The sequence below is a fragment of the Ascaphus truei genome, chromosome 14 (genome assembly GCF_040206685.1).
Source record: "Ascaphus truei isolate aAscTru1 chromosome 14, aAscTru1.hap1, whole genome shotgun sequence".
NCBI classification, from domain to species: Eukaryota; Metazoa; Chordata; class Amphibia; order Anura; family Ascaphidae; genus Ascaphus; species Ascaphus truei.
The window spans coordinates 3,954,702-3,981,859 of NC_134496.1; the positions used below are offsets into that span (position 1 = coordinate 3,954,702).

The 27,158-nt window shown below is 45.5% G+C and overlaps 1 protein-coding gene across 2 annotated transcripts in view; it reads left to right on the forward strand.

The window, feature by feature from the left end:
• The window catches only part of ANO7 (anoctamin 7), a 291,143-nt gene that overhangs the window by 155,096 nt on the left and 108,889 nt on the right, over window positions 1-27,158 (forward strand). For both annotated transcript variants that reach the window (XM_075569552.1, XM_075569553.1), the window contains one exon: window positions 4,445-4,541. In XM_075569552.1, the coding sequence (XP_075425667.1) occupies window positions 4,445-4,541 (97 nt within the window). The remainder of the gene's footprint in view (window positions 1-4,444; window positions 4,542-27,158) is intronic.

Below are 27,158 nucleotides of genomic sequence, written 5' to 3' on the forward strand. Positions count from 1 at the left end.
CTGCTGAGAGCCCAAACAGGACAGGCTTTCAGCGAAGCAGAACGGGAGGAGTGAAGTGCACTTTCCGTGCAAGTGCTGGAGAAAGTAGGGCATGTCATACCAGGGGTAGTCAGGGAAGCGTGGACTCCCGCACAGTACGCCCTGGGTGCCCTAAGAGGGTGTCGTAAGATGGGTGCCAAGCTATAGCTGTTCTAGTTCCTTGAGGCAGGTAGTGTGAGGCAACTGGGGGGTTAGCCTGTTAACTTGTCCAGGGACCATGGCCCAGGGCCCGCACTATGAGTGGCCAAAAGTAGGGATGCCCGTACTTAGGGAGATGCCCGGTACACTAGCTAGCACCCACATAAAACGCACCACAGAGTACTTGCAGGAACAGTCACAGAGTACAGTGCATAGAGAAGGCGTTCTGCCTAGCCTGGGGTATGCCATACATCATATCCGTGGGCAACAGTCACAATAGCATCAAAAAGCATGCAGAGAGTGTTCAGTGAGCAAGTGGAGGTCAGTCAGTGTCTAGGTACGAGTTATGCACTAGACACTGAGAATAGTGAACTCATAAATTTGGAGGGCTCATCAAAGATGGCGGCCGTCACTACATGTGCTCCGCGGAGCAAGAAAGAATCCAAAATGGCGACAAACACGCCATCCACGGCCCAGCAGTTAGCAGGTGAAGTAAAATGGCGATACCCGCCAATCCTGGAGCGCGCACGTGAATCGTGCAAAGAGACTGTGCGAGAAATGTGCAGGGGTTTGGCACCAAACCCAGATCACCTGCAAGAGGAGCGGCGCGAAAGCCGAAAGCCCACCCACCTGCGCTGTGACTGGCCAACAAACCAGGCCACGTCACACTGAAAGAAGGAGTGCCCCGCCTCTTTTTTCCACCAGAGGGAGGGGGCACAAGGAGAGCCAATCAGGAGAGCCTTCCCCAGGGAAGGGAGGGACAGGAAGTGAGAGCGAGGAGCTTCATTTCTGTCTGACATTCACAGAGAGCGGAGCTGAGCAATTGAACTGTTCCACCCCTGAGCAAAATATGGCCGAACTGAGCACCACGATTTACCAGCTACCAGGAGGCTTACTGGTAGTGGAGGTTGAGGGCCACGAATATATCCGGTGCCTGTGCATCCACTGCGGGATACCCGGAGCGATGCCCTCAATGCGGCACGCTTTACCTGTGGCCTAACGAGCCATGGCCACTGATCGAGACCCCGTGGGGTGCCTCTCCCCGGGAACACTAACGGAGGTGGTGGAGATGAAAGACAATGCTGCCCTAGTTCCCCATTTCACCCATGCGGTAAGAACCAAGGCCCAGCCAGCTACAGAGCCGAGAGAACCGTCGGCGGAGGAGAGTGCGACCGCAGTGGAGGTACCGGAGCGAGCCCGTTTCGTACCACTACCCACTGGCGGTACCGCCCAAGAACCCGGTGACTCCCTTGCGGAGGAGCCGATCGTAATATCTTCGGAGGAGGAAGTTGACGTCCCATCGGTGGCGATGCGCCTACCGACGAACCACTCCAGCTGTAACAAAGATGGTGGTCCACTTACCGGAGAGGAGCAGACGAGTCCAGACACCTTCCGACGGCGAGCGCTGGTGCGGCCTGAGGCCCGTAGCAGTTCCACGGCCGTGGTGACTCCCAGTGCGGTGGAGATGGCGTCCGAGATGACTCCGGAGGACCCCGAGGACATCAGCCTGCAGCGGAGCGCTAGAGGGAGGGCCCGAGGGTCCCATACTACAGCAGAGGCTGGGCCTGTGAGTGAAGTGGTTCACAAGATGAACCCAACGGTGTACATCAATGCCAAAGGGAGGAGAGATTGCTCGCGCTCTACAGAGGCGGGGACGTCCGGTGTCTCATCCCAAGCAGAGTCCGAGATAGAGACCACTAGCACCTTATCAGAGTACGAGCACCACGACAAGTGGTGGGCCCCCTTATTTACTGGGTACCACGCAGGTATGGACCGCACCAGGTTCTTACTCATCCATAACAACATAGTTGATCATTGGTGGGCGGAAGGTGCCTATACTCCCCAGGAGGTGGCGGACGAAGTAGAACACAGGTACCGGGAGATAGAGCAGAAGATCATTCTGCCCAAGGGCCCCAGTATTTTGTATGATGATATTGCCCCTACAGAACCAGAGTTCTGGGTACTGCCAAGCAGGGCGGGTCGCCATAAGAAACTCACGAAGTTGAGCAGACAGAGTCATAGTGGCTAGGTACAGGCAGTCCCATGGGTACGAATACCCTTATGTGCCTGAACCCATAATGCAAGAAATTGAGGAGAACAGGGAAAGTTGGCTCCGAGAAGCCGTGCAAGAATACTTAAGAACCAAGTTTGGTAAGGCAGGTTACCATAATGAGGACAAGATTAGTGAGGTGGTCCGCGTCTGGAGTATAGGACGGTGCATATACATGCACAGTGTGATCTATCGGCCAGAGTCTGGGTCGGTACAGTCATTTTACGTGACCATAACTGATCATAATGGAAGAAAAGTGCGGAAGCCTGACCCAAAGCATTATTCTTAGTTGGTTCTCCCTGTTGGGAGTACCCGACTACTGTTACTGTTACGCCACCTGGTGGTTGGCTCAAGAGATTACCTGTCTTGCACTGTGTTTGTTTTCCCAGGTCTGTCTACGCAGGATGGTTCTGCTAAAAGTAAGTCCAAGTGGGGACCATTGGATTCCACCAGAGGGAGAGTGTAGCCCCCTGTAAACAGAACGGGCTACTTATCCTTCTACTACTGGAGTAAGCCCTGGTAAGGGCAGGCGCCAGTAGTGACCATGGGTTTTCCCACCTCACCAAGCCCCGTCTATGTGGTAGAGGCAGGCCCCTGAGCTCTGTGCAGGCTAGACAGAGGGGAGGTCCTGCTGACATCATAGGGGGCGGGGCTGAGTCTATTTAGTGGGCTGTCCTGTGTGTGTGATGTCAGTCTTGGATATGAGTTCGGAGAGTCAGTTCTGGAGAACGGTTGGACGAGTCAGGTCTGCATGGAGCTGAGTCTTGCCTGTCAAGCCTGTGAGAGTTTGGAGTCTCTGGAGAGCAGTGTGTCTGCTGAACCAGAGAAAGGAGAGATGACCCTGTGACAGCTGCGCGGGTAGCTGGTCAGTCTGGGAGCATCAGATGGGAGCTGAGGAGAGTGTGTGGTCTGAAGTGCTGTAGGACCAAGAGGAGATAAGGACAGACCTATATAGAGGTGGACCAATGCCCTCACCCTGCTCAGGGGGTGAGGGGCAGGAGATCTAGCCTCACCCACAGGGCCTACCCTGGTGAAGGTGGAGGCAGGAGTATTGAGGCCCCATCCAGACCATCCTGTCTGGAGACATTACTGGAGGGAAGGAGAGGAGGAATACCAAGATATCTGAACTGCTGCTACTGTGTGCTGCTGCTGTGATCAGAGACAATAAAGAGACATTGCGGTTTTACATCAGACTTTGTGTGTGTTCTGGAGCATTCACCCTGGGACCAGGGTAACTTCTCTATAAGGATCCTACCCCACATTCTGGGAATTTATAGAGGATGGAGGCGCTGCACCGTTGCTAAAGAGAAGATGGAGGCATCTACCCCAGAAGCCTGTCCCTGTTATCCCCAACATCACCGCGGGAGACTCAGGCCCTCCTGTTATCAGCAGTTATGCACCACCCAAGTACATGTAGCCAGCCCTCACTACACCCTAGATATGTTATCTGTGTCTGGGGGGGGGGGGACATGGGTTACAGGTGCATTTCCCCCAGTATGACCTTTGCAATGTGTGCCAACGGACCTCTGCCACTTCTGTGTCACATGACGCAACCGGGCCCCTGAGGCCAGAAATGGAAGAAGCAATCAACCCGATCACCCACGAAAGAAATAGCAAGCTCCTCATACGTAGCAGGTTAAAGCAGATTACCAACCATGTCCTTTTTCCCAAGCTCTTTTTAATTTGATTAAAGGTGTTTTTTTTCCCCTCAAAAGGCCCAAAGCCTGAAGTATAGTGTTCACATGGGAATGCCTGTTGTTTAGCCTCACTTTCTTCACTCCAGCAGGCAGCACTGACCTATCTTCCATGCAGACTACAAGGGGTCTTCTAAAAACAGTTCTTATTTTAATCTTTTTAGTTCAGGTTTGTGGAGTACTGCTAGTGTCACTAAATGACAGGGGTTTTGCAGCCACACAGTTTAGATTGTAAACTCATTTTGTAGGGAAGAAATACACTGATTAAAAAATTCAGTGAGCAGAGAAATAACATGAGGGCAAAACAGACACTACTATACAGCATTGTGCATGCAACAACTGTAACAAATAAAAACATGCAGGCGGAACTGCACCTTTAAGTGGGTACGTAGAGCCATCTCCTTGTGGTATGAGTATTATTCTGTCCCATATACCAAGCCGTACCACCAATTTCTTCCTGGATTGCTGTTTCTGGTCCCTCTCTCACTACTCCTCTCTTTCCTCTTCTCCTCCTCCTCCTCAGGACAGAAGTATGTAACAGTAAGGGATTGTACATCATGTGTCCAGTTTGCAAGATCTGTCCAAACTGGAACCTGTCGAGCGTCTGTGCACATTACAGGGTGAGCGCTGGGCAAAGGTCAAGTAATTACATGGGGCAATGTGGAACCGGGACAGAGAGCAGCTCTGACATATTTTGTAGCATAGTCAACAATGGTCTACAACTTTCCAGGAGAGGCAATGTTGAGGCATTTTCTGTGAGACTGCCCCAGAATCTCCAAGGTGCAAGTGTTCTAATACTCGTGACTGCATCTGTACAATGTACAGTATTGTATGTCTTTATTTATATAGCGCCAAATGTACTCAGCGCTTCACAAAGAATACAGTACAGGGAATTATAATTATACAATAAGTGCAGCAAAATCAGACACTAGGAAAGGAAATCCCTGCCCCGAAGAGCTTACAATCTAAGAGGTTTAATGGGAATCTTAGAGACAGCAGGTGAGGGAGTACGTGCTGTAGATGGCAGTGCTTGGTCACAATGGGTGGTAGGAGTGACTGAGTGTGGGACAATAGCCATGAGTGCAGGCTATTGGGATGCTTGATTTGTGGGGTAAAATTTAAGGAAGGTTAGTGTTAAATGAAAAGGTTAACACCATTAACTAAGCAGCCAATGTGGACCTGACTTACTACAATCTAGGTTCCTACGACTTGGTGCCCCAGCAATTGCCAAACCAATTGCTTCCATAGTCAACTCTATCCTGTCTGACCTGGAAAACTGCCAGAGTTGTCCCAATCTTCAAAAGTGGGGACAAAAACACTGTCTCAAACTATAGGCCAATCTCACTTCTCCCAATTCTATCCAAAGTCATGGAAAAATGTGTCCACTCCCAACTAAGCGATTACTATTCCAAGACAAATTTCCCTAGCCAATTCCAATCTGGCTTTCGCCCCAAACACTCCACCGTAACTACCCTGCTAAAAGTTTGCAATGAAATTCAGTGTGGAATGGAACGGGGACAACTCACTGGTGCAGTATTCCTAGATTTTGCAAATGCTTTTGATACTGTTGATCATGCTATCCTGCTTAACAAACTCCATAGCTGTGGAATAGGGAAGCATGCTTTAAACTGGTTTCAGTCCTACCTATCAGGTAGATCCCAACATGTGTCCATCTCAGGCTCTAACTCCAACCCCCTGGATATCACCTGTGGTGTCCCGCAAGGCTCTGTTCTGGGACCCCTACTCTTCTAAGTGTTCATCAATGATCTTCCCACAGCTTGTAAGGAAGCCTCAATACACATGTAAGCAGATGACACAATCCTATATGCACACAGCCATAGCCTCTCTGACCTTCAACACATACTTCAGTCTGACTTTTTGAGACTCGAAAACTGGATTTCCCACAACAAACTGTTTTTAAACACTGACAAGACTGTAACAATGGTATTTGGGACCAAGACTAAATTTTTAAAGCTTCCAGCAACTGAGCTCCAGATCAGAACCAACACTAACACCACCCTAACCCCTGTCACTAGTTTTAAATACCTGGACATGTGGTTTGACTCCCACTTAACATTTGGGATGCACATTGATACCCTGACAACCAAGACCTATGCCAAACTTGGTGTACTTTACAGGAACAAATCCTCCCTAAGTCTCCTTGTCAGAAAGCGTATCGCACAGCAGATGCTAATGCCAATTATTGACTATGGAGACATAGTATATGGCTCGGCACCTCAAACCCACCTTAGCAAACTTGACACCCTTTACAATTCAATTTGTCGTTTTGTTCTCCAATGCAACTACAACACACATCACTGCGAAATGCTCAAAGAACTAGATTGGTCATCACTCGAGTCTAGGCGCAAAGTTCACCTTTCCTGTCTTGCCTTTAAATTCTTTATGGGCAAGCTACCCAGCTATCTGAACAAGCTCCTCACCCCTACCACATGCAGCACTTATCTGAGATCTGACTCCAAAAGACTGTTCATGGTCCCAAGGCTCAACAAATTATCCGTCCGTTCCTCCTTCTCTTACCGTGCACCCCAAAACTGGAACAACCTACTCACATCCACCAACCTACTCACATCCAGTTTAAGTTCTTTCAAATCTAAGGCTGTCTCACATTTTAATCTGGTCTGTAACTGTTTCATACGCCCATAATATATATTTTCTTTAACTGTGCATGCAATGTCCTGTATATAATGTATACCCTGTTCATTTATGTAACTGTATTTGTTACCATGTATTATTTGTCTTAACTCTGTGCTCAGGGAATAGTTCCGTGGGCGCCTATAAAATTTTACCACTATAAAGGATATACGAAAACCAAGCCTGTTGGTTGTGAAGATTGTTGATCCTCACGGTGGGCTTGAAAACAAAGAGAAAGCACAACACATAGCGTAATACTGTTGAAACATTAAACAAACAACATATAAGACAACATATAACAGCTGAATACTGAAATGGTATTTTTAGGACAATAAAATCATTTAATAACAATTAATATTTACTATAATGCACAATTTGCATGGACACATAGATTTAAGCAATGAAAAATCTGAATAGGTGGTTCAACTGCTCCGTAGCACCAATGTTGATGATAGCAATGCCTACTCACCAGATGGAATAGGTTTGCAGGCAGTGGATATTTTAGAGAGTATCCCCTCTCATCTGTGTGCTGCTCTCTGCTTAGCTGGCTTCTCTGTCGGCTCGTGGGTGCAGCTCATCAGCAGGGACTCCTGCAGCTCCAGGAAGCACGTCTGAGCAGATAGAACTCAGCTGCAGCTGATTCAGCACGATGTCAGCCACGGACCACCGTGAGCTAGTCTATCTGCTGCTCACTGCTAGCTGGCGTCTCTATCCGCTCGTGGACGCAACTTGTCAGCAGGTACTCCTGCAGGGCGCCAAGCAGGGCGCTTGAATAATGGAAAACCGCAACAGCTGGTTCAACTCGTCGGCGGCTATAAGAGATGGTTAGCTGGCAGCTCACGTTGATTCACCGATGTACGGGGGTACTACACCAATGTGTGCGGGGCTTGAACCTCCACCCTACGCGTTTCAAGAGCGATCTGCTCTCTTCCTCAGGGGTATATGCCCCTGAGGAAGAGAGCAGATCGCTCTTGAAACGCGTAGGGTGGAGGTTCAAGCCCCGCACACATTGGTGTAGTACCCCCGTACATCGGTGAATCAACGTGAGCTGCCAGCTAACCATCTCTTATAGCCGCCGACGAGTTGAACCAGCTGTTGCGGTTTTCCATTATTCAAGCGCCCTGCTTGGCGCCCTGCAGGAGTACCTGCTGACAAGTTGCGTCCACGAGCGGATAGAGACGCCAGCTAGCAGTGAGCAGCAGATAGACTAGCTCACGGTGGTCCGTGGCTGACATCGTGCTGAATCAGCTGCAGCTGAGTTCTATCTGCTCAGACGTGCTTCCTGGAGCTGCAGGAGTCCCTGCTGATGAGCTGCACCCACGAGCCGACAGAGAAGCCAGCTAAGCAGAGAGCAGCACACAGATGAGAGGGGATACTCTCTAAAATATCCACTGCCTGCAAACCTATTCCATCTGGTGAGTAGGCATTGCTATCATCAACATTGGTGCTACGGAGCAGTTGAACCACCTATTCAGATTTTTCATTGCTTAAATCTATGTGTCCATGCAAATTGTGCATTATAGTAAATATTAATTGTTATTAAATGATTTTATTGTCCTAAAAATACCATTTCAGTATTCAGCTGTTATATGTTGTCTTATATGTTGTTTGTTTAATGTTTCAACAGTATTACGCTATGTGTTGTGCTTTCTCTTTGTTTTCAAGCCCACCGTGAGGATCAACAATCTTCACAACCAACAGGCTTGGTTTTCGTATATCCTTTATAGTGGTAAAATTTTATAGGCGCCCACGGAACTATTCCCTGTCCATACTGTTTTCCTGACCAGGGGGTCAGGCTTTGTGTCCTAGGCAGCCCCTTATGTATAGTTTTAATTAATATATAAGGTAATAGTTACTACACCACACACATTGCGGTTAGCGCTACCTGTTTTGTTGTTTAACTCTGTGCTCAGGACATACTTGAAAATGAGAGGTAACTCTCAATGTATTACTTCCTGGTAAAATATTTTATAAATAAATAATTAACAGGGGAAGAGGTGGCAGGGAGGCATGAGTGAGATCAGGTGTGTATGTCTGGCTTCAGGCTATGGGGAGATCCCCAGCAGCAGGAAGGAGTAGATAGAGGGTGTGAATAGAGGATTTGTGTGGGTGTTTTTTATTGACGGGTAAAGAAGCTGTTGGGAGAACGGTGTATAAATAATGGTGGAGTGGGGAAGTTGGAGAGAACAGAGATGTTCACAAAGGAGTAAGGAAACAGTAAACAGAAAACGAAATATGGAGGGTATAGTGAGATGCAGGAGGAGAGAGTTCCAAGGTACTGGAGGATAAAAGTGTATAAATAAATCACAGATGTTAAAAGTTAATGTATCACAGTGGCTACGTTGTAATGCAGCATCCAGATCTTCCTCCAATCTTCACCTCCAATTTCGACTCCAAAATTAACTCTTGTTGACGCTTTTGATGTTACACAGCCTTATGGCTCACAGCCATGCTACAGTGACTTAAGTACTCTATTCACATGCATTTGACTAACACTTAAGGGAGGGGTTTGTCTAATCAACTCAGACATACAAAATAGTTAATTAGAAATGATAATCTCTCTCAATTGATAGGAGTCACCTCACAAACATACCCCAAAAGCCTAAATCTTAATTTCTCTGGTTGGTAGAATGCAGGTAAATGACACATACCCCAAAAGCCAATTAAATCTTAATTTCCTGATCACCCTGGCAGTGGGCACCTTTGGGTTAATCCCTCCTCACTCTAGGTAGGGCAGGAAATTGACTTTTGCAGGTAGGCCATAAAAGGCCCCTCCCTCTACCTGCACCTTAGTCTTTTTCCTGTCCTCACAGCTAGGAGTAGGATTTTTTGTTTTCTAATGGGACTCGCCTAACTGCAACTAGTGCAGCGATCCAGGGACCTCAACCTCTGCCCTGAAGCTCCGATCGACGCGCCCCTGAGGGTGGCAAGACAGAGACCCCCAGGAGTCGGGGGAACCCCAGGAACCCGGTACACACGGGGGGGGGGGAGCAGCTGCGAGCTGTGCGAAGGCTCAGATTGACCGCATTAGCGTCTGGAATGCTGCGGTAGGAGGAACAGTGCATGCGGCCGCACGGGAGTGCGAGCGTCACGTGCCGGACGGCAGGTGCGTGCGCAGACACGCAAGCCATGCACGAGCACTGTGGTGAAGTCACAGGAGCAACTGAGCTGCTGTGTGTGTGTAAGAGAAACTGCAGCATGGAACGCTCAGCAGGGAGAAGCCAAGTGCTGGATATGGAATCAAAGATGGAGACTCCTAAAGGATCAGTTCCCAAGACTAGGTGAGTCCTTAGTTTTAGTATTTTGGGAAAGAGAGAGGATCTATATACATTAAGGTGTATATTTAGTATTTATTTTGTTTTTATTAAAGTAGCTCGGTGGTTACCCTTCCGGAAGCAGAATCTTCAAAGGGTACTGGGGAATCCCTGCAGCATAAGAAAAAAGTCACTAAAAAGACTAAATGGTGCGCTGCATGCGAGAAGCCAGCTCTGATGGGAAAGAAGCTGTGTGAAGATTGCCTTAAGGCAGCAGCGGGGGATTCTAACGAGCAGATGAGCACCTTCCTTGTACTAATGAAGGAGGCAGTTAAGCAGAGCCTGGATGCTGCTGTTCAACAAGCAGTTAACCCTGCGCAAAAAAGGTCAAGATTCCAAACCAGTTTGGATAAGGGAAAAGGTTTTTCATCTGATGAATCAGACATAGAATGCTTTCAGGTGTCAGAAGGTGAATTGGATTCATCAGATCAAGATAATCAGGAGGATGAATCTGAATTTGATGTACTGCTGCGACACACTTTATTCGAGCAAATGCCCAGTTTGTACCTGGCAGATACCTGGAATGTGCCGCTCCTCACCTCTGACAAGACCCGTTGCGTTTGCCTTCCCAGCCACGGTTCATGCCTGGCTGACGGGGGCCTGATCTGTTAAATGAAATGATCAGGATTTAATAGGCTGCAATGCTTCGCGTGTCCACCAGATAGCATAAATTCATGAATTGTAATGCAGTATATATATATACAGTACTGTATATACACAGTATATATATATATATATATATGTATATATATATATATATATATATATATATATATACTGTATAACAACAACCCCTATAAGCCCTAACATACAGTACTGTACACATACAGTACTGTATATGCACATACATAAATGATACTACTGTATGGGCAGCGGGGGCGAGATGTGTTTGCAGCAGAGAGAGATCCGCTGCTCTCTTTCTGCGCAAACATCGGCACATTAAAAATTATTTTAAATACATTTTTATTGATAGTGTAGATGTGCAGGGGGTCTCCGGAGCTGAACCGCGTTGGTTTCAGGTCTGGGGACCCCCTGCTCCCTGAGATGCAGCCTCCTTTATGAGGTGCCGGTATCCCTCTGCTTGGTTTAAAGGTCCCGATCACGTGATCGCGGCCTGTAAACCAAGCAGAGCAGAGGGATACCGGCACCCCCTAAAGGGGCCTGTATCTCGGGGAGCAGGGGGTCCCCAGACCTGAAACCAGTGCGGTTCTGCTCTGGAGACCCTCTGCACATGTACAGTATAAATAAAACACATACAGTATACAGTATAAATAAACACTCGTTCTTTACCTTAGCGGCTATGCGCTATGGTAAAGAAGCAGCATTTCTGTATTTTAATAATATTGTACAGTGAGCAGGGGGTTCCCTGAGCCAGAAATTAATGCTCAGGGACCACCCCTGCTCCTGCTCAATATTATTAAAAATACAGAAATGCTGCTTCATTACCTTAGCGAATAGCCACTAAGGCAATGAAGGGGTTAACCCACCGTGCCCGCTTTATTGTGGGTAGTTGGGATGTGTGAGGGGGGTATTTGGCCCTTGGTGTGAGTTTAGGACTTGAGGGGGGGTTGCGGGTGCACTTAACCCCTTCACGACCGTAGCAGTTAATACCGCTACGGTCATGAAGGGGTTAAGCCCTCCCGCTACCCCCCAGCAAGCCCTAAACAAGCACCGTTGGGGCTAATACCCCATTCACCCACCCCCGCTACCCATAATAAAAAAAATACACACACAGCAGCCGCCAAAAAAAAAAAAAAATCTAAATAAATAAATGACAATAAATACATTTGAAATACATTTTTATTGATAGTGTACATGTGCAGGGGGTCTCCGGAGCTGAACCGCGTTGGTTTCAGGTCTGGGGACCCCCTGCTCCCCGAGATACAGCCCCCTTTAGGGGGTGCCGGTATCCCTCTGCTTGGTTTAAAGGGCCCGATCACGTGATCGCGGCCTGTAAACCAAGCAGAGCAGAGGGATACCGGCACCCCCTAAAGGGGCCTGTATCTCGGGGAGCAGGGGGTCCCCAGACCTGAAACCAGTGCGGTTCTGCTCTGGAGACCCTCTGCACATCTACACTATCAATAAAATGTATTTTAAATGTATTTATTTATATTCATTTATTTATTTATTTATTAGATTTATTTATTAATTGTGCTGCTGCTGCAAGTCCTAAACTCACACCAAGGGCCAAACACCCCCCTCACCCCCAATAAAAAAAATTCACGCACAGCAGCCCCACAAATAATAAATAAATCTAAATAAATAAATAAATACATGAAGAGAAATAAATATATACTGTATATATATACTGGATATATATATATACAGTATATATATAATAACAATCCCTATACATATACACTATATACTGTATATATATATATATATATATATATATATATATATACTGTATACATATATATATATATATATATATATATATAGATATAGATATAGATATAGATATAGATATAGATATAGATATAGATATAGATATAGATATAGATAGATATAGATAGATATATACAGTATACAGTATATATACACACAGATGATGAACCAATATACAAATACATGTAGAATGGTTATCAAAATCATACTGTCCTACAAATAACGCTTCTCTATACAGACAATAATAATAATAATCCATTTAATAATCCTAACTGATCTTACAATACTGTATAAAACATAACATTCCAATCCACACAGTACATTGCATTTACATTGTATAAATGATGCATAAAATCTATGCACCATATACATTCTGCAAATGAATGTTAACAATATAATTGCAAGCTACTCTACCAGTAAATACAAACACTTCCAAACAAGTCAACTATTTTAACCAAACAAGTAAACAAAAATCAAAATATACTGTAAGTACCAACCAGAAAACACACTTTAAAACAAAAGCTAACCCTTACAATACCAAGGATTACATCTATCTAATTGTAAAAAACCTTATACATTATACACAGCATTGCAATAAACAACATACATGATGAACAATACAGTACATTCCCTGTATCTCCCTGCCTTCAGTGTAATCTGTTTAAAGTCCCCTCCCCCCTAATGTTTCTGTTAAACAGATTACACTGAAGGCAGAGAGATTTAAAGGCCTAAAGCCCCCTCCCCCCTAATGTTTCTGTTAAACAGATTACACTGAAGGCAGAGAGATTTTACAGAAACACACATTAGGGGGGAGGGGGCTTTAAACAGATTACACTGAAGGCAGAGAGATGTTTCTGTTACCAGTAAATCTCCCTCCTTGCATTGCTGTCAGTGTAGTTTATGTAAATGTGGGGAGGGGGGGGGACCCAATGTGCATACTGTGAGGTCTAACCACCCTCACCCCCTACCCACATACCGTTACCCCCCCCACCCCCATCCTGGCCATGGCCCCTCCGCTTCTGCAAAACAGACACAAAAATTAAAACATACAAAGTAATGTCCCCTAACCCCTTAATCACCATAGCGGTTATTAACCGCTACAGTCATGAAGGGGTTAACCCACCCTCACCCACCACTCGGGATGCTTACATACCCTCCCACACTAACCCCCCCCCCCCCGTGAGGCCTAACCACCCAGTCAGTACCCACAAGGGAGGCCTACCCACATACCGTTGGGGAAACACCCCACCCCCAGTACCCGCAATAAAAACAGTACAATGACCCACAATAAACAGCATTATATTTATTAAATACATTACCCACCCCCTGTGCCCCCCCCATAAATACAAGATTTATCCTTTTACATACAGGGTTCATAACGCAGCCCCACGCTAGTCCCCGGTGGGCTGGCAGGGCACCTGGACAGACCTACAGTTTACCAGCAGCCCTTTTTACACAGGTTCTGGAGGCCTGCTGGTGGATCCTTCCAGCACCATGGCCCCCAGGTGGTCTCCTTGGGTCACCGTGAGCCACAATTGGGTCCCCACGGTAGGCCCAAGGATGTCTGGGAGCCCCGGGTCAAACCCACAGGTGTCTGCGGGGCCTCGGGTGGTTCCCTCGGGGGTCTGGGGAACTCACGGGTGCTCACTACGGGTCCGTGCGTGCCCCCACAGAAGTGGGACCACACATCATCATCCCCGCACCTACGGGTCGGCGGTGCCCCCACAGAAGTGGGACCACACATCGTCATCCCCGCAGACTACGGGTCCGTGGTGCCCCCACAGAAGTGGGACCACACATCATCATCCCCACATGTGTCACCCGTGGAACGACCAGCCTGATACCCTTGGGATACCCGAGGTGGTCTCCAGAGGTCCCACGCAGAACCACGGAAGTAACCCTGAATGTAAAAAAAATAAACCTGGCCTATACATTCAATACATACACCCTCCCATCCAACACCTACAGTACAATAATGTGCAAAATAACTATTATCCAGATATGGATAATAGATTAATTGCCCATTATTAAAAACATTAACTAGCATATACAAATAAAGTACTACTGACCTCATCAATACGAAGTGTCCGTCGCCAGCGCCTTCCTTCCTTCTCTTGCCCACACAAGACATAGCCAATACCAAGCCAATACATTGCAAGTACATTCAGATATCAATTAACCCCTTAAACACCTTATCGGATAATAACCGCAAAGGTAATTAAGGGGTTAAGCCACACAGGCACGATACCCACCCTTCACCCATGAATTTGTACTGTGGCTTCATCATGCAACTATATATATATACTGTATATATATACATACAGAGAGACAGAGAGAAAGAGAGAGAGAGATATATACAGTATATATATATACACACACGTTATATACACACCCATGATAAACCAATATACAGTACAAATAAATGTAGAAGGGTTATCAAAAGCATACTGCCCTACAACCAAACACTTCTCCATACATACACACTAAATTAAAATCAATTTCCTTTAATATTCATAACTGATCTCTCAATCTAAATCATCACTAAACCTCTGAAAAGCCATTTAAACAACTTACATTCCAATATAAATGATGCCTAAATATCTATGCACCATATACATTCTGCAAATTAATCAAACATGTAAACAAAAATCAATTAGCAATCATTATTTACATCCCTAAACAATTCACACTAGATCCCGAACAATAAAACCATTAACAAATTCACGCCTAGAGCAGAACAATTAAGCCTTTGAAAAAATATAAGTACCGACAAAAATACAACCTTTACAAACCAAGCCTATCCCTGACCTTCCTCAAACACACAATACAATACCAAGGAATACATCTATCTAATTTTAAAATACTTTAAACTCACAATAAAGCATACAGTAGCAGCATACACAAAATAATTTAAAACACATCTAATCCAGCTTTTAAAACAACATCATTTCTTACCCTGTACTGTACTGTATGTATATATCTCTCTAGACATATATACATACATACATACAGTGGCAAGAAATGATATACCACAAAAAAAAAAAATACACATGTTAAAAAACCTTTTGAAAAATTAACAAGTTAAATAAAATACATTTCTTTACTGTAGTTCACTTACCATTTCTTGCCCCCACCGACTCCCGTTGCGCAACTTACTCACGAACCAATCCACGATCAGGAACCCATAAAATAAAAACCATAAAATAATAAACATTATTCTAAAAATCCAAACCAATCCACGGGTCTTCTATTTGTAATCCATCTTTATCTTCATCTGTGTTCTTCTTTCTTCTATCTCCTTCCAGCGGTGCGGGCGGGGTCTTCTCCCCATCTGCGGCCACGCCCTGGTCTTCTTTCTTTCCCAGAGGTCCTTCCTCCGCGGCGTCTGGCTTCAAAATGAGACGACATAGGCTTTTAAAGGCCTATGACGTCACATTTTGCGTCATGGTTCCCACGGTGCTGATTGGGCCGTGAAAACCATGTGTTTTGGCCGACAAAAAAAAAATGATGACATCAAATGATCACATGGTATGGTAGCCAATCAGAGCGTGGGAACTCCATCCCTACTCTGATTGGCTCTGGTATACCATGTGTCAGGGGCTTGGGGGAGAAAGGATGTGATGTCATGAAAACCTGTCACGTGGTACGGTAGCCAATCAGAGTAGGGATGGAGTTCCCACGCTCTGATTGGCTACCATACCATGTGAGGGCGGCCATGTGCCTTTTCATGATGTCATCTTAAAGGCAATTGAAGCAAAGCCATTCTGATTGGCTGTGCTTTCATTCCCTTTAAGTGACGTCATCATTTTTTTTTTGTCGGCCAAAACACATGGTTTTCACGGCCCAATCAGGACCGTGGGAACCATGACGCAAAATGTGACGTCATAGGCCTTTAAAAGCCTATGTTGTCTCATTTTGAAACCAGATGCCGCGGAGGAAGGACCTCCGGAGAAGAAAAAAGACAAGGGCGTGGCCGCAGACTGGGAGAAGACCCCGCCCTGCCCCGCCCCGCTGGAAGGAGATAGAAGAAAGAAGAACACAGATGAAGATAAAGATGGATTACAAGTAGAAGACCCGTGGATTGGTTTGGATTTTTAGAATAATGTTTATTATTTTATGGGTTCCTGTTCGTGGATTGGTTCGTGAGTAAGCTGCGCAACGGGAGTCGGTGGGGGCAAGTAATGGTAAGTGAACTACAGTAAAGTGGAAAATAGCTGAAGCGCTCAAATGCAGGTATATCTCAAAATGATAATAAGCCAGACCACTGTACCAGGGTACTAACAATTGATATAGTACCTATTGTGTCATATAATGGGTACTATCCTCCTGAAGACAGGTGGTGTGTGGTGCAACCCACTCACCACCAGTCTCATTGGCAGGTTCCCCTGAAAAATATGCAAATACTCACATCCTGGTAGGGCAGGCAGGCAGGCTGTGCAGCTACTCAATGCAATACAGGGAAAAGGGAGACCAAAAAGCGCACCAGCACAAACGGAGCAGGAAGAAACCAGGACAAAAAAATGATTAAAAGGGCACTTTAATGTGGCAAAAGACCCATCCAATGCATTTCGAACGTCGCAAAAAAAGAACGCTGAAAAAGAACGCTGCGACGTTCGAAATGCATTGGATGGGTCTTTTGCCACATTAAAGTGCCCTTTTAATCATTTTTTTGTCCTGGTTTCTTCCTGCTCCGTTTGTGCTGGTGCACTTTTTGGTCTCCCTTTTCCCTGAACTACAGTAAAGAAATGTATTTTATTTAACTTGTTAATTTTTTCAAAAGGTTTTTTAACATGTGTATTTTTTTTTGTTGTGGTATATCATTTCTTGCCACTGTATGTATGTATGTATATACAGTATGTCTAGAGAAATATATACATACAGTACAGTACAGGGTAAGAAATGATGTTGTTTTAAAAGCTGGATTAGATGTGTTTAAATTATTTTGTGTATGCTGCTACTGTATGCTTTATTATGAGTTTAAAGTATTTTAAAATTAGATAGATGTATTCCTTGATATTGTATTGTGTGTTTGAGGAAGGTCAGGGATAGGCTTGGTTTGTAAAGGTTGTATTTTTGTCGGTACTTATATTTTTTCAAAGGCTTAATTGTTCTGCTCTAGGCATGAATTTGTTAATGGTTTTATTGTTCGGGATCTAGTGTGAATTGTTTAGGGATGTAAATAATGATTGCTAATTGATTTTTGTTTACATGTTTGATTAATTTGCAGAATGTATATGGTGCATAGATATTTAGGCATCATTTATATTGGAATGAAAGTTGTTTAAATGGCTTTTCAGAGGTTTAGTGATGATTTAGATTGAGAGATCAGTTATGAATATTAAAGGAAATTGATTTTAATTTAGTGTGTATGTATGGAGAAGTGTTTGGTTGTAGGACAGTGCTTTTGATAACCCTTCTACATTTATTTGTATATTGGTTCATCGTGTGTATATATATATATATATATATATATATATATATATATATTTCTCTGTGTGTGTGTATATATATATATATATATATATATATATATATATATATATATATATATATATATATATATATATATATATATTGTGACAAACAGCTTACTCCGGGGCTCCGCCGCTTGTCCGGGACGGTTAGAACACGGTCTTTTAGGGTAGGTTAAAATGAGGAGGCGTCACGTACTGTTCCTTTAAACAGGCTGGGCCTGGTTTATTCAGTCCCAGGCACTGAGACTGCCACAGTGCATACAACAAAACACATCAAAACAAAAGCTGCTCACCTGAGCGATAACTTAACTTAGATTTCCCTAACTCAGGGTGGAAGTGGCTTTTCCACTTTCCAACAACAAAACAAGGTACTTTTGCAGACTTAGCCAAATGAACAGAACGATTGAACCTGTGTGGGGAAGAGGCTTCTCCCCACTGTGTTCAGCAGCCTTCCAGGCTCTGGAGAAGAGACAAGAGCAACCAGGAAATCAGTCTTACATACCTGATTTCTAATTAGCATGACAGGTGACAGAAATCAGGCAGCCAGACAAACTCTGGTCTGGATCTCTCATCCCTCAGTTCCAGCGCTTGCCAAACTGTGGGATGGAGTGCATGTATTATAAGGCTGCACTCCCAGGCCAGACAGGATAGAAACTGTTCAGTATCCTGGGAGCCCTATATATGGAATTTATTACCATCCCCTGGTTTCTGTCACATATCCTCCCCCCCAGCTCAGACCCCGAGGGATGAGCGACCATGGATATTAGGGAGTGCATCCTTGACAACCCGTCAGCATTGCCATGTTTGTGCCCTGACCTGTGTTCCACAGAAAATTTAAAGGGTTGTAGGCTTAGGAACCACCTGGTCACTCTAGCATTCTTCTCCCTGTTTTGACACATCCAGGTAAGGGGTGCATGATCTGTGACCAACCGGAATTTTCTCCCCAACAGGTAGTATTTGAGCGTCTCTACAGCCCACTTTATTGCGAGACACTCTTTCTCTACTATGGAGTAATTCTTCTCCTGGGGATTTAGTTTCCTACTTAAATAAAGGATGGGGTGTTCCTCACCTTGAGACTCCTGGGAGAGTACCGCCCCCAGCCCTACCTCAGATGCGTCGGTTTGGATTACGAACTCTTTGGAGAAGTCAGGTGTGACCAACACTGGTTGGGCACAGAGAGCTTCTTTCAGGCTTCTAAAGGCCTGTTCGGTTTCGGGGGACCACTTTACCATAAGCGGTCCTCTTGCTTTTGTGAGGTCGGTTAGTGGGGTTGCCTTAGTTGCAAAATTGGGAATAAACCTTCTATAGTACCCAATTAACCCCAAAAAGGTCCTTACTTGTTTTTTTGTAACTGGCCTTGGCCAACCTTGTATCGCCTCCACTTTGAGTGTTTGGGGTTTGAGTAAACCTCTGCCAATAGAATACCCCAGATACTTGGCCTCCTCCAGACCAATGGTGCATTTAGCGGGGTTAGCAGTTAGTCCAGCAGACCGAACTGCGTCGAGCACAGCTTGGACCTTTGGAAGGTGGGATTGCCAATCTTCACTATGGATTACCACATCATCCAGGTAGGCAGCAGCATACCGAGCATATCCTCCCCCCCAGCTCAGACCCCGAGGGATGAGCGACCATGGATATTAGGGAGTGCATCCTTGACAACCCGTCAGCATTGCCATGTTTGTGCCCTGACCTGTGTTCCACAGAAAATTTAAAGGGTTGTAGGCTTAGGAACCACCTGGTCACTCTAGCATTCTTCTCCCTGTTTTGACACATCCAGGTAAGGGGTGCATGATCTGTGACCAACCGGAATTTTCTCCCCAACAGGTAGTATTTGAGTGTCTCTACAGCCCACTTTATTGCGAGACACTCTTTCTCTACTATGGAGTAATTCTTCTCCTGGGGATTTAGTTTCCTACTTAAATAAAGGATGGGGTGTTCCTCACCTTGAGACTCCTGGGAGAGTACCGCCCCCAGCCCTACCTCAGATGCGTCGGTTTGGATTACGAACTCTTTGGAGAAGTCAGGTGTGACCAACACTGGTTGGGCACAGAGAGCTTCTTTCAGGCTTCTAAAGGCCTGTTCGGTTTCGGGGGACCACTTTACCATAAGCGGTCCTCTTGCTTTTGTGAGGTCGGTTAGTGGGGTTGCCTTAGTTGCAAAATTGGGAATAAACCTTCTATAGTACCCAATTAACCCCAAAAAGGTCCTTACTTGTTTTTTTGTAACTGGCCTTGGCCAACCTTGTATCGCCTCCACTTTGAGTGTTTGGGGTTTGAGTAAACCTCTGCCAATAGAATACCCCAGATACTTGGCCTCCTCCAGACCAATGGTGCATTTAGCGGGGTTAGCAGTTAGTCCAGCAGACCGAACTGCGTCGAGCACAGCTTGGACCTTTGGAAGGTGGGATTGCCAATCTTCACTATGGATTACCACATCATCCAGGTAGGCAGCAGCATACCGAGCATGTGGTTTTAAAATTGTATCCATCATTCTTTGGAATGTGGCGGGAGCTCCATGTAAGCCAAAAGGCAGCACCCTATACTGAAAGAGGCCATCTGGGGTTGAGAAGGCTGTCTTTTCTTTTGCCCTTTCTGTGAGGGGAACCTGCCAGTACCCTTTTGTTAGGTCTAGGGTTGTGAGATATCGGGCTTTGCCCAGTCTCTCTACAAGTTCATCTACCCTGGGCATAGGATAAGTATCAAATTTTGACACCGCGTTTAGTTTCCGGTAGTCATTACAAAACCTTGTTGTACCATCTGGCTTTGGGACTAAGACTATAGGGCTGTTCCACCCACTTTGGGATTCCTCAATTACGCCTAGTTTTAGCATTTTTTTAACCTCTAAACTTATAGCCTCTCTTTTGGCCTCTGGGATTCGGTACGGTTTAAGGTTAACTCGGACCCCCGTTCAGAGACTAGGTCATGTTCAATTACGCTAGTTCTACCTGGCTGTGTAGAGAAGATTTCTTTGTTTCTTCTCACTAAATTCTGAACCTCTTGTTTCTGATGAACGGACAGGGTTTCAGCTATGCTAACCTCTGGGTCAGTTTCTTGACTCTCTGACGGACCTGGGGTTACTAGGGTTGACAAGACTTCTCTATCTTTCCAGGGCTTGAGTAGGTTTATATGGTAAATTTGCTCAGGTTTCCTCCTACCTGGCTGTCTTACCTTATAATTTACTTCTCCCACTCTTTCCAAGACCTCATATGGCCCATGCCATTTAGCAAGGAATTTACTTTCCACGGTGGGAACCAGAACTAGTACCCTATCACCTGGAAAAAAAATTCTGACCCTAGCACCCTTATTATACGTATTCCTCTGTGCTTCTTGAGCTTTCTCCATGTGTTCCCTCACTATGGGTAGGACTGCAGCAATATGGTCCTGCATCTGGGCAACATGCTCTATTACACTTCTGTAAGGGGTAACCTCGTGTTCCCAAGTCTCTTTGGCTATATCCAGTAAGCCCCTTGGGTGTCGGCCATACAATAGTTCAAACGGGGAGAAGCCTGTGGATGATTGGGGAACTTCCCTAATGGCAAATAACAGGTACGGTAACAAACAATCCCAGTTTTTCCCATCTTTATCGACCGCCCGGCGTAACATGCTCTTTAAGGTTTTATTGAACCTTTCCACTAAACCATCTGTTTGTGGATGATAGACTGAGGTTCTGAGATGCTTGATTTTTAGGAGTTTACATAACTCTTTTGTTACTTGGGACATAAATGGTGTTCCCTGGTCAGATAGAATCTCTTTAGGAATTCCAACCCGGGAAAACAGAACTACCAACTCTTTTGCTATGTTTTTGGCAGAGGTGCTACGTAGGGGAACTGCCTCCGGATATCGGGTAGCATAATCTAATATTACCAATATATGCTGATGTCCCCTAGCAGACTTTATTAGGGGTCCTACTAGATCCATAGCAATCCGGTCAAATGGTACCTCTATTATGGGAAGGGGTACCAATGGGCTGCGGTACGCCTTGAACGGGGCGGTGATCTGACATGCTGGGCATGAGGAACAATAATTCGTAATTTCTGCCAGAACCCCAGGCCAATAGAGGCTTCAGAGAACCTTTTCCTTTGTCTTTTCCACCCCTAGGTGTCCCCCCAATGGATGACTATGTGCGAGGTGTAATACTACGTTACGGAATGTCCGTGGTACCAACAATTGTTTAGTTGTAACTGATTTCCTTTTATCAACCCGATATACTAGGTCGTTCTCTACCTCGAAGTAGGGATAAGCAAGTGACCTATCTGGTTGGCCAGGAGTACTATTCAGGTCCCGTATATTTCCCCTTGCTACCGCTAACGTGGGGTCCTCCCACTGGGCCTTCTTAAAACTCCCAGGACTGACCTCTAGGTCAGCGAGGGTCTTATCCGGTTCTGGGGTGGTAAGTGTCTGATCAACATCTTGATTTGGGGTATTCCCTACCAAAGTAGTGATGGGGAAGGGAATTTTACAGCACTCCTCCTTTTCCCCCTTCTTATTTGGGCCCTCGTCAACCTCCATTTCTGAAAACGAGAAAGGATTTATTTCTTCTAATACTTCGTTATGGTCCGCTATTGAACTCTGGGCGCTATTCTGAGCGGGGGACCACATTTTTAGAAAATGGGGAAAGTCGGTCCCTATTAACACATCATGTGCCAGTTTGGGTACAATACCCACCTTGAAATCTAAAGAACCAAACTCTGTTTCAAAAAAAACATCAACAGTGGAATATTCATGATTATCCCCATGTATACAACAAATTGCCATTCTTTGTGAACTGTTTCCCTGTTTCTTCTTAATGGGCAAGAGGTATTCGGACACTAGTGTGACCATGCTCCCAGAGTCCAGAAGTGCCCGAACCCTCTTACCATTAACCTTTACAAATGCCCACAGATGGTTATTCAAGGGGTCCTCTGGGCTAGGGCGCATACATTGGGACAACAGCGAATAAGGTTCCACGCTGTTGCATTGCATGGGCTCATCATTTAGTGGGCAGATTTTTGCTGTGTGGCCCCTCTCATGACAATTTACACATTTAGGTACATAGTCTGTGTCCCACTTAGAGCCTTTTCCCGGCTCCCCATGTTGGCTATTGCCCTTAGTGTGCGAACCACTGTTGCTGGTGCTGCGTGAAGGTGGTCGCCGCTCCTCAGCTCCCCTTAACCCCGGTACCCTTTTACCGTCTCTGGAAGAGTCCTGGAACCTCGGGAAGTGGGGTTGCTCCACGACTGTGGGTTGCGGGTGCTCTTCTGCTGCATTGTACCTTTCTACGAGGGCCACAAGCTCATCCGCATTGTGGGGGTCACTCCGACTGACCCAACGGCGTAAGGCAGAGGGAAGTTTCCTCAAGAACTGGTCCATGACCAACCGTTCCACGATGTGGCTTGCTGAGTTGATCTCGGGTTGTAGCCACTTCCGGGCGAGGTGGATGAGGTCATACATCTGGCTTCGGGTGGCTTTATCCATCGTGAAGGACCATGCGTGAAACCTTTGGGCGCGAACAGCCGTGGTTACGCCGAGGCGGGCGAGGATCTCGAACTTCAATTTTGCATAGACGTTAGCTTCGGCTGGCTCTAGATCAAAGTAAGCCTTCTGGGGTTCGCCGCTTAGGAAGGGTGCGATTAGACCAGCCCACTCAGCTTCTGGCCATCCATCTCTCTGTGCCGTGCGTTCAAACGTGAGAAGATAGGCTTCCACATCATCCGAGGGTCCCATCTTCTGAAGATAGTGGCTTGCCCTGGTCATTTTCGGAACTGGGGCTGCCGCTGCCAGTGGAAGGTTACTGATAGTCTCCCTCAGGATCTCGAGTTCCTGCTGTAAGCCCTGAGCGAACCGCTGTTGCTCCTCTCTCAGCAAGCGGTTTGTCTCTTGCTGGTTTGTATTAGTCTCTTGCTGGGCTATTAACAGCTGTCGCTGGGTTTCACTCGCCTGTTGCTGAGCTTCATTCGCGTCTTTCTGGACAGCGACATTGCGTACCAGCGCACTCACCCCGTCTTCCATCTTGTTTGGAGAGAGAGAAATTTTTTTTTTTTTTTTTTTTTTTTCTTTAAAGTTCTTTAACCCCCAGACCTTTTAGTGTTCTGCCCGCATTCTCCACCATATGTGACAAACAGCTTACTCCGGGGCTCCGCCGCTTGTCCGGGACGGTTAGAACACGGTCTTTTAGGGTAGGTTAAAATGAGGAGGCGTCACGTACTGTTCCTTTAAACAGGCTGGGCCTGGTTTATTCAGTCCCAGGCACTGAGACTGCCACAGTGCATACAACAAAACACATCAAAACAAAAGCTGCTCACCTGAGCGATAACTTAACTTAGATTTCCCTAACTCAGGGTGGAAGTGGCTTTTCCACTTTCCAACAACAAAACAAGGTACTTTTGCAGACTTAGCAAAATGAACAGAACGATTGAACCTGTGTGGGGAAGAGGCTTCTCCCCACTGTGTTCAGCAGCCTTCCAGGCTCTGGAGAAGAGACAAGAGCAACCAGGAAATCAGTCTTACATACCTGATTTCTAATTAGCATGATAGGTGACAGAAATCAGGCAGCCAGACAAACTATGGTCTGGATCTCTCATCCCTCAGTTCCAGCGCTTGCCAAACTGTGGGATGGAGTGCATGTATTATAAGGCTGCACTCCCAGGCCAGACAGGATAGAAACTGTTCAGTATCCTGTTAGCCCTATATATGGAATTTATTACCATCCCCTGGTTTCTGTCACAATATATATAGTTGCATGATGAAGCCACTGTACAAATTCATGGGTGAGGGTGGGTATCGGGCCTGTGTGGCTTAACCCCTTAATCACCTTTGCGGTTATTATCTGATCAGGTGTTTAAGGGGTTAATTGATATCTGAATGTAATTGCAATGTATTGGCTTTTGATTTTTTTTTACTTGGTTGATTCATTTGCAGAATGTATATGGTGCATAGATTTTATGCATCATATATATTGGAATGTGAGGTTTTTCATTGGTTTGTGATCATATACAGTAGATTGTGAGATCAGTTAGGATTTTTAAAGGAAATTGATTTTAATGTAGTGTCTGTATGGAGAAGTGTTTGGTTGTAGGGCAGTATGCTTTTGATAACCCTTCTACATTTATTTGTACTGTATATTGGTTTATCATGGGTGTGTATATAACGTGTGTGTATATATATATACTGTATATATCTCTCTCTCTCTCTCTTTCTCTCTGTCTCTCTGTATGTATATATATATACAGTATATATATATATAGTTGCATGATGAAGCCACAGTACAAATTCATGGGTGAAGGGTGGGTATCGTGCCTGTGTGGCTTAACCCCTTAATTACCTTTGCGGTTATTATCCGATAAGGTGTTTAAGGGGTTAATTGATATCTGAATGTACTTGCAATGTATTGGCTTGGTATTGGCTATGTCTTGTGTGGGCAAGAGAAGGAAGGAAGGAGCTGGCGACGGACACTTCGTATTGATGAGGTCAGTAGTACTTTATTTATTTGTATATGCTAGTTAATGTTTTTAATAATGGGCAATTAATCTATTATCCATATCTGGATAATAGTTATTTTGCACATTATTGTACTGTAGGTGTTGGGGGGAGGGTGTATGTATTGAATGTATAGGCCAGGTTTATTTTTTTTACATTCAGGGTTACTTCCGTGGTTCTGCGTGGGACCTCTGGAGACCACCTCGGGTATTCTCGGGTATCCCAAGGGTATCAGGCTGGTGGTTCCACGGGTGACACATGCGGGGATGATGATGTGTGGTCCCACTTCTGTGTGGGCACCGCGGACCCGTAGTCTGCGGGGATGACGATGTGTGGTCCCACTTCTGTGGGGGCACCGCGGACCCGTAGTGAGCACCCGTGAGTTCCACAGATCCCCGAGGGAACCACCAGAGGCCCCGCAGACACCTGTGGGTTTGACCCGGGGCTCCCAGACATCCTTGGGCCTACCGTGGAGACCCAATTGTGGCTCATGGTGACCCAAGGAGACCACCTGGGGGCCATGGTGCTGGCAGGATCCACCAGCAGGCCTCCAGAACCTGTGTAAAAAGGGCTGCTGGTAAACTGTAGGTCTGTCCAGGTGCCCTGCCAGCCCACCGGGGACTAGCGTGGGGCTGCGTTATGAACCCTGTATGTAAAAGGATAAATCTTGTATTTATGGGGGGGGCACAGGGGGTGGGTAATGTATTTAATAAATATAATGCTGTTTATTGTGGGTCATTGTACTGTTTTTATTGCGGGTACTGGGGGTGGGGTGTTTCCCCAACGGTATGTGGGTAGGCCTCCCTTGTGGGTACTGACTGGGTGGTTAGGCCTCACGGGGGGGGGGGGGTTAGTGTGGGAGGGTATGTAGGCATCCCGAGTGGTGGGTGAGGGTGGGTTAACCCCTTCATGACTGTAGCGGTTAATAACCGCTATGGTGATTAAGGGGTTAGGGGACATTACTTTGTATGTTTTTATTTTTGTGTCTGTTTTGCAGAAGCGGAGGGGCCATGGCCAGGATGGGGGGGGGGGTAACGGTATGTGGGTAGGGGGTGAGGGTGGTTAGACCTCACAGTATGCACATTGGGTCCCGTCCCCCCTCCCCACATTTACATACACTGCATTGACAGCAATGCAGGGAGGGAGATTTACTGGTAACAGAAACATCTCTCTGCCTTCAGTGTAATCTGTTTAACAGAAACATTAGGGGGGAGGGGGCTTTAGGCCTTTAAATCTCTCTGCCTTCAGTGTAATCTGTTTAACAGAAACATTAGGGGGGAGGGGGCTTTAGGCCTTTAAATCTCTCTGCCTTCAGTGTAATCTGTTTAACAGAAACATTAGGGGGGAGGGGACTTTAAACAGATTACACTGAAGGCAGGGAGATACGGGGAATGTACTGTATTGTTCATCATGTATGTTGTTTATTGCAATGCTGTGTATAATGTATAAGGTTTTTTACAATTAGATAGATGTAATCCTTGGTATTGTAAGGGTTAGCTTTGGTTTTAAATTGTGTTTTCTGGTTGGTACTTACAGTATATATTGATTTTTGTTTACTTGATTGGTTAAAATAGTTGACTTGTTTGGAAGTGTTCGTATTTACTGGTAGAGTAGCTTGCAATTATATTGTTAACATTCATTTGCAGAATGTATATGGTGCATAGATTTTATGCATCATTTATACAATGTAAATGCAATGTACTGTGTGGATTGGAATGTTATGTTTTATACAGTATTGTAAGATCAGTTAGGATTATTAAATGGATTATTATTATTGTCTGTATAGAGAAGCGTTATTTGTAGGACAGTATGATTTTGATAACCATTCTACATGTATTTGTATATTGGTTCATCATCTGTGTGTATATATACTGTATACTGTATCTATCTATCTATCTATATAAAAAAAACAAAAAATTGTAGCACCAAAAAACAGTACTGTGATAAATGGT